The sequence below is a fragment of the Rhipicephalus sanguineus genome, chromosome 8 (assembly GCF_013339695.2).
Source record: "Rhipicephalus sanguineus isolate Rsan-2018 chromosome 8, BIME_Rsan_1.4, whole genome shotgun sequence".
Lineage (NCBI taxonomy): Eukaryota > Metazoa > Arthropoda > Arachnida > Ixodida > Ixodidae > Rhipicephalus > Rhipicephalus sanguineus.
Window position 1 is genome coordinate 37685229 of NC_051183.1, and position 11239 is coordinate 37696467.

Genomic DNA, 11239 nt, shown 5'->3' on the forward strand with positions numbered 1-11239 from the left:
GCTTGTTTAAGGGAATATGGTCGCTCCAGGGACCGAAGTGGTTTTGGTGCTGTCAGTTGCTTAAAGGTGAAGAAAGCGTTGAGGGCACACCAAGTTTACGAGCCGTCTCCTGATGTCGAGATAGCGCGGGTGCGAGCGCCCTTCGAGCGACGCAGCCCCCTCCCTCCCCTTGCGCCCCTTCATGCTCCTCACGAAAGACGGGCGGTGCGTTCCCCTCTGCCTGAAAAGCAATCGACGGCAGGCACACGGGGTGATGTTATCGCATGCACGCTCCGTGCGATGGAGATGGTCGACTCGTTTCATCTATGCTTCAGCCGCGTCCGTCGCCAGCGCTAACTTTTACTCGCGGGTCGAGCAAACTGCCACGCGCGCTTCTTTTCGGGCATGCCGGGGCCTGCGTGGCGGGACAGTCTGGTCATCTCATTTGTGAAGAGCGCCACGTTTTCGTTTGGCGGCTTCGCACGGGTTTTTAGCAGAGCCTCGACCCTCTCCTTCCGGATGACACGCGTGAATATGGCCAGGAACCTGGTGAGAAAAATGTCCCACGTGGTCAGGGTTCGCTCCTGGTTCTCGTACCCTGTCCTAGTGGCGTCTTCCAAGGCGAAGTAGACATGCCGTGGTTTGTCTTCACTGCTCCAGGTATTGAAAACGGCGACGCGGTCGTACGCTTCCAGCTATCTTTATGGGTCTTCGAATGATGGTTCCCGGAAGGTTGGCGGCTCCTTGGGTTGTTGTAGCACGACTGTCGCGGGCGAGACAGCGGTCGTCATGGTACCTGTTGCCTTCGTCACCGTGGTTCTCGTCTTATTCGGCAGAGGTCCGTACTCCGGTTGTAGTCCTTGTAGTCTGCGGTTAGCTCGACTGTCTCTGATGGGGTCGGTGTCTTTCTCGCGACTTGGGCTGAGTTCGTGGCTTGACGGGGGCATCCGGAACATGAACTAAAAGCACCTCCACCAGATGTCACGTGATCGTGACGGCGAAGAAGACGGCAGTCGAGCTATTAAATACGAAACTCTTTATTATGTGAATGAACTGTGCCCGAGAAACGATAAGTCAAAGCACACGCTACCCGCCGCCGTGGTCTAGTGGTTATGGTACTCGACTACTGACCCGAAGGTCGCGGGAACGAATCCCGGCCACGGCGGCGGCATTTTCGGTGGACGCGAAAACGCTTGAGGCCCGTGTACATTGATTTAGTTGCACATTAAAGAACACCAGGTGGTCGAAATTGCCGGAGCCCTCCACTACGGCGTCCCTCAATCATATGGTGGTTTTAGGATGTAAAACCCCGACAGTTCTTATTATTACAAAGCACACGCTGTACACTGATAGCGGCAATCACAGTCGTCAGCTGGCGGTAATCTGGTCAGCGCTGAGACGCGTCGGTATTTATACATACGGCATCGAAGATCTCAGCCTTGTCTTTAGTGGTCACGTTAGTTCCAAAATAAACTGTACTGTTCGCGTTGCGCGCTCAAGCTTATCAGAACAATCTAACATAATCGGGAATGTTCGACATTCTGGCGCGGCGCGCGCAAGGCAGTGGTTACACCTGTAAGGGGTGGGCTACATGAAAATAGTAAAAGAAAAGCGCGTGGCATTTTGCGCTTTCCATATATTCATGCATACGTTTCTTTCTTCGAACTAGTGTTCTTTTGCTGCATCGGGACGATGCTTTTATAGGATACAGGAGGGGGGGGGGTGTGCCACACGCGCTTCTTTTTCTATTTTCATGTAACCAACCCTTTACAAAAGTGGGCCGATCACGGAGGCAGTGCAAAACCAGGTGACATGCAGAAAGTTTGGATTACCTCCTATCCAGCAGGCAGTGCAAAATAACGTTAGGTGCAAAAAGCTATAGGAGGGGGGCCAGGGGATGATCAATACATCGACTGAGAAGGAAAAGAAGATAGCTTTCACCTTCGAGTCGTCTTACGTGAATGCATAAGAGACCCTGTGAGTTTACGTGTGACGAGGAGTCGCAAGAAACTCTACGGAACCTAACACTCTATGAACACGACGTTCATTAAACGTGCACGTTCTCCCATTTCAGGTCATCTTCGGCACACTGCTATCGCATCACCTAAACCTGGAAGGTTACAACATGAGCGTCATCGATCACATCGAACATGAGTAAGTAAACCAGGTCCCGCCGAATGCTTGCAGTAAGGTTGAAGTCTGAGTCAATTGGCACGTAACGCTGAAAGAATAAACCAGTCACGATGAACACAAAGAAGAGAAGTGGCACACACAACGACTGGACTATCAACAGTGCCTTATTAGCAAACAACATCTTCCAGGAAATCTAGGGGTGCATGCGCTGTTCAAAAAAAAAAAAAGGACTACTTGAAAATCGAAATGCTAACGCCTAAGTGATAGAAACCCACAATCTTTCTGCATTAAAGAAATTGATTTAGTGTTAACACAATTGTCACCGTGCATGTTGATATGATATGCTTCGAGAATTTCGCGTTCCACCCTGCCCCCGCACCTATATACCTTCCTTTGTCCCTGGTCCTCCTGACTGGTTTATTCACTCAGCAAATGCTTGCACTTCTTAAGTGCAGTAATGTTGACATTCCACACACCACTTCTGCACATTGGCCTGGCACTGCACATTCTGGAATTTCGCTACCCCATACTGCTACCCCAATACGCGATATTCATGGTTATCCCCACGGTGGGCCACGTTTCCACCGCCGCCCACCGCTCCGCTTCACCGCCCACCGCTCCGCTTCACTGTCCACTGCTTTCGATAGACCGCCCACTGCTGCGATTGATCCCTGTGAAATGCGCACCCGAGGAACCAATAAATAACAACTGTGCACGCGCAACGCCAGCGAACCGTGCCTACCGCCACCTGGTTATGTAAAAAGGCGTCTCAACAGGTGGCCTTGGGGTTTCGAAGATCACCAACTCCAGTGCCATCGCTAGAACACAAGCGCCCTTGCTTCCGTTTTTTATGTACGTACGTCAGATGCCATGAATGCGCGACCAGAAATGAAATGCGGATGTGTGTCGACAATGGGAAGTTTGCCAACGAGAAATTGCAACCCTTTATATCTCCTCCCCCCATCCCCCTCCTCACTGCTCAAAATGTCCACCTCTAGAAAATTTCTGGGGGGAACCCTGGTGACATATCTGGCTCGTCTCGCTATAGCATGGCGCCGTGTCACTCATATTTCCTGTAGCCGAAGTACACCAAAGAACCAGTGCCTCATTATAAGGTGTTGTTGCTATCGGTGCCTCTCCTACATAGTAGTTACGACTGACACGCGTGTACCAATTTCGCGTCCTGGCAACTTGCTGCGTCTCGAGTTCAGGCGCCTACCATCCGCCTTCTATGCACCCTCCCTGCTCTCAAATCGCCTCAATTCAATTCAGTTTATAACGACATCACAGGAGACATTAGAAAAGTCACAACAGTGATGCTGTGGGGCGAAAACAAAAAGCCAGTAAGGCTTGACGAAGGCTTTCGCACCATTTGACAGCATAGCGACACCCTCACCCGAACGGAGAGTCACGGTTCCTCGTGGCTAATACCGCGTGCTGTTTGCGTCGTAGCGGCGGCTTCAACCGACTCTTACCAGGAGATTCCTTCCTAACATTGGGGATTTTAGGCCCGTGTTGAAGGCCGCGCCGCGTTCTCCGTAGCTTAAGTGATCCGTTTCGCTTCCTTCACCGTTTTAGGCCTCTCGGACAGGGCTCGCGAGCCACTCCGGTATGACCAGTTCTACTCTCTGTGGCCCTGGAGGCCTGGCCACACCTTCTTTGAGTAGAAATAAAGCACTATTAATATTGTTATATAATGAAACGCGAAATCGCTGGTAAACCTGAAAAAAAAAGAACAGAATAATGGTAAGCGCGACATCTTCCTTTTAAGAGTTTAAGGGAACTACGCAGCTAGGACATCTAGGAGATTCTGGTCGGCACCGTAGCTGCCAAGGCCATCAGCGTGCCGGATGTTTTTCTTAAGAGAGAGAGAGAAGCAATGAAAGGCAGGGAGGTATCAGACGTGCATCCTATTTGCTACCCTGCCCTGGGGAAGAAATAAAGGGGCGAAAACAGAGAAACAGAATCAGGCGTGCACTTCGGCGAGAACATCAAGTGCACAGGCGGTCGCTCAGATGGGTTGGCTCATCGGGGTACGCGACGTTTTTCTTGCATTTTACATTTTCCTCCTGCAGCTGCACAGTATAGTACTCGCACCAATGCGACCTAACTCTACGTCAGTCAGTACTAGTTAAGTCCAGACGTTCATGCTTTCGCGCAGAATGCCACGGCCACACTCGCCGGTGTTCTCGGCGCAGCTACTGTCGAGGCTGGCGGCGCCCGCTCTCGCCGTGTCGGTGGTCAGCTATGCCATCACCATCTCGTTGGGACGCATCTTCGCGAGGAAGCACAATTACGCCATCGACCCTAACCAGGTGTGTTTACATATATGCACACAAAATTTTAAAATCTAGGAGGGGAGTAGAAACTGCCAACCTCCCCCAACCTCCCTGGCTACCCCAATGACCTTTTGCATGTGCGTGGTGAAGGAGATTTTCTGTCTACGTTGCACGCAGTAGGGTAGCCAATAATTTTTTTCGGGGAGGGGCGGGGGGGCAACCATACTTTATGTTCATGCGTGCGTTAGTATGTGTGCATGTATATATAGACATGCAAAATTGAAAATTTTCCAGGGGGGGGCGGGGGGAGTTGACCCCCATACGGCTACGTTAGTCATTTCACGGACATTAGCACATTCTAATTCACCCTTACGTCATCGCAATATAAACTAGTAAATCATATATCTATGCTCCGATTAACTTAACTCCCCTTTTAATTTAATTCCTCTGCAATGAGTTGAAAACAGGTTGGTTGGTATAATCAGAGAGCAGCTTGGTTTAGGACCAGACATTAGCGGCAAATCAGAAACAGAGGGAACAAACATTCCATGCGTCCTTTGTGTTGCGTTTCGGGAAAGCGCTGGTCGTACAAAACCTCAAAAAAAATTTCCTCCTTCTCTCTATCCTTGCATGGGCTTTGCAAGGATTTTATTGGATTGTCATTGTGGTATGGCAACAACAAACATTATAGCACTGTCTGGACAGTGGTGGTGATGGGGCCCACGATTATTGGTATTATGCATGGGAACAATGCTATAATGCAGGGGTCGGCAACTTTTTGAGGTGGAGAACCGAGTTGACTGAAGCCGACACGGCGGGGTCCGCACGGCAAATCAGGGGGCGGTCTTTGCACGCAAACAGAAAAAAGTTCGGCGAAGTGACAGTGACGACGTACAAAACTGTAATAGAAATCATGTTTATGTTCAGCAAGCACGTCACAAGATTGCAATTTATAAACATAGGTTACAAGCAAAAATAAACCTCTTTAAATGCGACTTTTGGCGCTCACCGTTCTTAGCAAAATAGCAATTACCTACATCAATGTTGCTCACCGACAGGCGCAGAAGGTCGTGGAGGGGTTCATCGGTTAGTCTTAAGGTGTTCATCGATTAGTCAGGGGAGTGGGGGGGGGGGGGTGTTAGGCCCTGGTGCCGGAAGCCGCATAACAGCGCCGCGGGCCACAGGTTGCCGACCCCCGCTATAATGTATACTGTAAACAGTGCTCCGTGTATGGAAACAGCGCTTCCATACATGGAGCACGGTTCGAATTTTATCACATTTGTGAACTTTTGAAGTTTGACGGCATAAAGTGGAATCCGCTCGCGCAAAACACAGTTAAACAGAGGATAGTTGGGAGAGACGTAGATTTGGTCCTGCATTGAATGTGCACAATAGGCCGGTGGTGGTGGTGGTGATGATGATGATGATATGTTCCATCCATGACTCTTCGCAGGAGTTCATCGCCTTGGGTGCGTGCAACCTGTTCGGCGCCTTCTTCGCCTGTTTTCCGGTAGGGGCGTCGGTGCCACGGAGTTCCATACAAGAGGGCGCGGGGGGAAAGACGCAGGTGGGTAGGGTCTCCGGTTTTTTTGCTATTATCGCCTTCCAGAAATTTTCACAGAAAAGTAAATAGTGTTTAATATGCAGCGATAGAAGAGACAAAGATTGAAAATATCAAGATTTGAAGTCTTGAGTCTTGTCGGCATTGTTCTGGTAGAAAGAATGTTATATAGTGCGGTGCACACAGGAGTAACCGTTCATAAAACGTGATGCACAATATATTTAAGTGCTGGCCCCATTCATGGCCTTGTCTTGCTTTAGAGACGTTAACACTGGCTCAGATCATGCACCTGAGAGAAAAGAAAATAACTAAGACCTTATGGACCTCTCAGTTTTGCACTGGTGGACCAACACCGATAACTCTATAGGCCCCAACTTTCCCTCCCGCTAAAACGTATGTTTTTTTTTTTTTTTCTTTTTACCAGGTCGTCAGCTTCGTCAACTCCGTCATAATCTTCATCGTGATCACCTGCCTCAGCCCCTATTTCGAGAAACTTCCCGTGGTAAGATTACCGCGTCTTTTCTTGGGGTTTTCACTCATCCTTATTTCTGCATTCTGACGACTATAACTAGTCGTATTAACTACACACTTCTTTAGAGTCAGATCTGTTACGGGCGAAAGCCTTAGATGCCTCGTGAAACGCTAAAATCATGGTTGCCGTTGGTGATTACTTTGAGCCGAATTGGCTACTTTACGACCCTGTCTGCCGACAAACAATTCAGGTTGGCTCAATGGCTACTTTCTCGCTACTTTTAACCTTTTGTTTTGGCACATAGGCAGTCATTCTTCCTTATATTTGCATGTGCAATACACTGTTTACAAGCTTCTCTGTCGTGTCAGCCGATGCGTGCCTGCGTTCTCGCCCCCCCCCCCCCCCCAATTAGAAGGCATGTCTACTTTGCATGACCCCCCCCCAATTGCATGCCCCCCCCCCCCCAATTAAATGGCATGTCTACTTTGGCTACTTTTTGTTTGAATCCTGGTTCTTTTTCGAATCCAGCCAACGGCAATCCTGGCTAAAGTTGACCGTCGATGTCGGCGTCTTTGAGATATGGCGAGACCTGACGATAATTCGAGAGAGATCGACGTCGGCGTCAATAATAGTGATGTAAAGAAATCATCATCATGCGATGACGTCATCCTATGCTGTCATCACGAGGTCACAAATCGCCAAAGTTTGTGACGTCATCATGACATCATAGTGACGTCATTGTGACGTAACGTGGTGACGTAAGCGCATGACAGCGTCGCTTGGTCATAGATGAGCCATTCCCGGAGGTACGTGAGGTGCAGGAAGCTTGCAATGCCTCCGATCCCGGAGGCAGTGCAAAACCACGCTAGGCGCATAAATCTTTCGGGGGCGGGAGAATCAATGCATTTGACTGAGGAGAAAAAGATGGCTTTCGCGTTCTGTTCATCTGAGGAGAATTCATAAGGAGCCCTGCAAGTTTTTTTTTTTTTTTGAAGTCAGTAGTTTATTAAAGCGCATGAATGTGAAGTGGTTTAACGTCTCGGGTTTTGTAGGCATTGTTCCGCTCGAATGCACCTTGTATGCACTGGTGTGGTGCCCACAGGAGTAACAGTTCATAAAACGTGATGATACACGATATGCAGCTTAGTCACGTGCTTCACGTAAAGTAGCTAACTGTTCTTTTTGACCATCTTTTCCAGGCTATTCTCTGCACAATCATATTCGTCTCGCTCAAGAAGGTGTTTCTGCAAGTGAAAGACTTCCACCGCTTCTGGAGGATATCGAAGATCGATGGCGTAGGTGAACTGTCACCATTTCTTTTGTTTACACTGTGTACTTGATTACACTCTGTGACAGGGTCAAGAACTCGTGGATAAGACCAGAGCACCGGCTCGTCGTATAAGTGAGCTCCAAACTATCCCAACAACAAGTTCTGCTAAGTTACATTTTAATGACTACCTAGTGCAGTGAATGTCTTGCGTCAATGTTCTGAGGTGTTGGACATCCAGACACAACTTTGGGCTGTCCAGAGGGCCCACGATGCGGCGGTAGGTCTCGGCCTGACTGCCCCGTCGTGGGAGCGGCCCGCCGTGAGCTAGCTAAAGCACACGCCTTCGGACTTTTACTAATAAAGTTTTTCCAAACCAACCCAATGCAACAGTATAAGATACTGCACCTACTTACGTTTGCCGCCAGATGCTTTTGTTGTTGCTATAGTGTTGTATTCGAAATTCATTACGTTATGCAGCTTCAGTTTCAGTATTCAACAACCGAGGTTGGTATGTACACTGATCCACCCTTTCCGCAGAACATTTGGATGGTGTCGTTTTTGGCCACTATATTGGTGGATGTACAGTTTGGACTCGTCATCGGAATCATCTTCTCCCTATTCACTCTAGTCTACCAGATAAAAAGGTGAGCCCCCCACTTCACCAGATGAATCCTAGAACAAGCAGAACAGTTTTTGTCCAAAGGGCCGATCGATGGGCTAGTTGGTAGCATGAATTCACGCAAAAAAACAGCAGGAAGGGGAAGATGACAGCTTGCGATGAAAAAATCCGTAAACAGAGGCTGGGTGCTCGAGCCGACGTTTCGACAAGTAGACTTGTCTTTTTCAAGGCTGGTCAATTCCAGCCATGAAGGCCAGTTGCAGCCTTGAAGAAGACAAGTGCACTTGTCGAAACGTCGGCTGGAGCGCCCCTCACCCCACTGTGTTTTACGGACTTTTTTTTTCGTAATTCAAGCAGTAGCGCAAATAATGACATGGACGGCGAAAGAGCAAGACGGGAGACAGCGCAGCTTTTATCAATACGCTAGCTGTAACCCATATGTTAGCAGCATGTCGGCGAGAGACGTTCTCGAAATGTTTCCATGAAAACACTTTTTGCTGGTACCTCCGAAATCGAATGCACTTCATTAAACTGAAGACTTCGTAAAAATGCGTATGACTGGATCAAGGCATTACTGTGCAGAATTTTTAACCAAGGGCGCAGCCACAAATTTTTGTTCGGTGAGGAGGGGGGGGTAACACTTTTTATGCATGTTCATGCGTGTGTTTGTATCTGTGCGTGTAGGTTACACACTTGCAAAATTGAAAAACGTTCTCCCTGGAATACCCCACTGTTTCGAACCTATACATACTAGCATGTATAGGTTATTCAGTTCCATTCAGTCCTGCCGTGATACTAGCGGCCAGTTTACGGACGCAATTGTTTGTTCCTGTTTATTTTCTAGGCCAAAGGCATGCCTCCTCGGCAGCATCCCAAACACAGACTTCTACGTTCCATTGAAGGACTACGGCGTTGTGAGTTTTTCTTTCAATTCCTTCTCGCTTGATCGTTGGAGTTTTTATAACGTCGAAAAGTGACGCTTTCTATGGAACAGCTCAAAATTTCGCAAGTACGCAGCCTTCCACTCACTAATCTACTCTTTTACCTCGTTTTCACGTTGGGCATATCATCGATCTTTAACAGATAAAAGCATGCGGACGTCTTATAATGTATTTTCAATGGATGACATAATAATTAAGTAAATCAATATATATAATTGTCGTTAAAAGGTGTGAAGGCCGCAGCTGAAGGTCAAGTATTGACAAGCTGACAAATCAACTCCCCCTGTGCAGCCCACAAACTTCGCCCGCGTACAAATTTCTACGTGCATTTTCAGGACCAAGAGTTATATTTAGGAAGTAATGCACACCAACAAGCTCCTCTTTGGCACGCTACGTTTCTTTTAGAGTGCGATGTACTCTTAGGTCAAACACATGATTTTCATTCGATGTCATACAGTTTCATCTTCGCTTGGCAAAAACAAACGTCCAACGCAGATATTAGCGAGCAACTCGTAACGTGACCTTTGTTTGTAAGCACGAACCGCCATCAGCAATGAGCCTTGCTGACACGCTGATCCTAATTGCAGGCAGTCCGGTTCAAGAAACGCATATGACTCGTGAAAATTAAGCAATGTGAAATGCTGAATGTGCTGTTGGCTTTCTTTTATTTTTTGACAGGCAGCTGAAATTCCTGGCGTAAAAGTGTTTCACTTCGGTGGACCCATTCATTTCGCAAATTCCGACTACTTCCGTTCCGAAGTGTCCAAGAAGCTCCGCATTGATGTCAAGTAAGAAAAAAAAGGGGGTCTTACGTATCTACTCACCCCGTTAAGTGACGGTAGCTATAACTGCGATACTATTTACACCGCACTGCTTCACAAGTGAACATATCTTTACTGACTATTGTCAATTAATTAAGTGAATAGCTACGCTAGATGGCATTAAATTGTTTGTATCTATGTTATCATTCACGAAATACCGGTTAACAGGAGACCCAAGTTTGCGCATAAGGGCTCATTTCAACAAAAGTTAATTAGCAGTGTTCTATTTATCTGATGGTGCGAAGTTCATTGACGCTAGCTGTCGGTGCATATAGCCAATTTATGCGTTTTTTTTTCTTCAGTTAGATCACTGACCCGACACAAACATGTCCATAACGCGTCGAAATTCAAAAACATCATGACAAGATGGCGCCACCTTCGCCGCTACCATCCATATCTCCGGCATAAAGTGTACTTACATTTGCGCACAGGTTAAGTCTTCACAAACTTTAATAGTTACTGGACTAACAATATAACTGTTTTACAAAGCGCCAAAGAGGTCAATTTTTTTTTCGAGGGGCTCGTTTCTTTGTTCGAGACGTCCAGATGAATCCAACAGACAATTGAGCTAAGGAAAGCATAGCGTACATTATTTGTTGCTTTTAACTGTAGAGTAATGATCAATTGAAACGAATTAATGTCGATGAAAAAGCACCCCTTCCGTCGGTGGGACGCGAACCTACAGCATTCGACGGAAAGGCTGCTTTTTCGTCAACTTAAATTCCTTTCAATTGATCATTACACTACAGCTAAAACAACAAATAATGTCCCCTACGGTTTCCTTGGCCTAGGGGCCCGCCCCCCCTCCCCTCCCGAAATTTTGGTGAATTTTGGTGATAAATAATAAGAATAGGTGTTTTTCTCAAATAGTCAAGGTTTTCAGCAAGTGCCCCCCCCCCCCCCCCGGATGAAATTCCTGGCTACGGGCCTGCCCAGGGCAACAATGCCCAGGGTTCACTGATTGAACCTGCTCTGACAGGATTATGAACCAATGCAGGAGAACTTCCTTTTATCGTATTGTCATAGAAACGTTATATAGAAACTCCCATTTTCTTTTTGTCTGATAGCATGCCGGACAAGCCCACGTGGAAGACTCCAAGGAAAGCCACCATTCCCAGCAGTGCAAAGGTATATGGGGTCCCGGCTTTGAGTATACACAGCGAT

At 47.6% G+C, this 11239-nt stretch overlaps 1 protein-coding gene across 1 annotated transcript in view; it reads left to right on the forward strand.

Moving 5' to 3' along the window:
- The window catches only part of LOC119403150 (solute carrier family 26 member 6-like), a 34821-nt gene extending 24775 nt beyond the window's left edge, over nucleotides 1-10046 (forward strand). Inside the window, exons 6-13 of the mRNA XM_049418195.1 lie at nucleotides 2054-2133; nucleotides 4274-4427; nucleotides 5845-5958; nucleotides 6377-6454; nucleotides 7624-7719; nucleotides 8232-8338; nucleotides 9158-9227; nucleotides 9933-10046. Of these exons, the coding sequence (XP_049274152.1) occupies nucleotides 2054-2133; nucleotides 4274-4427; nucleotides 5845-5958; nucleotides 6377-6454; nucleotides 7624-7719; nucleotides 8232-8338; nucleotides 9158-9227; nucleotides 9933-10046 (813 nt within the window). The remainder of the gene's footprint in view (nucleotides 1-2053; nucleotides 2134-4273; nucleotides 4428-5844; nucleotides 5959-6376; nucleotides 6455-7623; nucleotides 7720-8231; nucleotides 8339-9157; nucleotides 9228-9932) is intronic.
- The last annotated feature ends 1193 nt before the right edge of the window (nucleotides 10047-11239 follow it).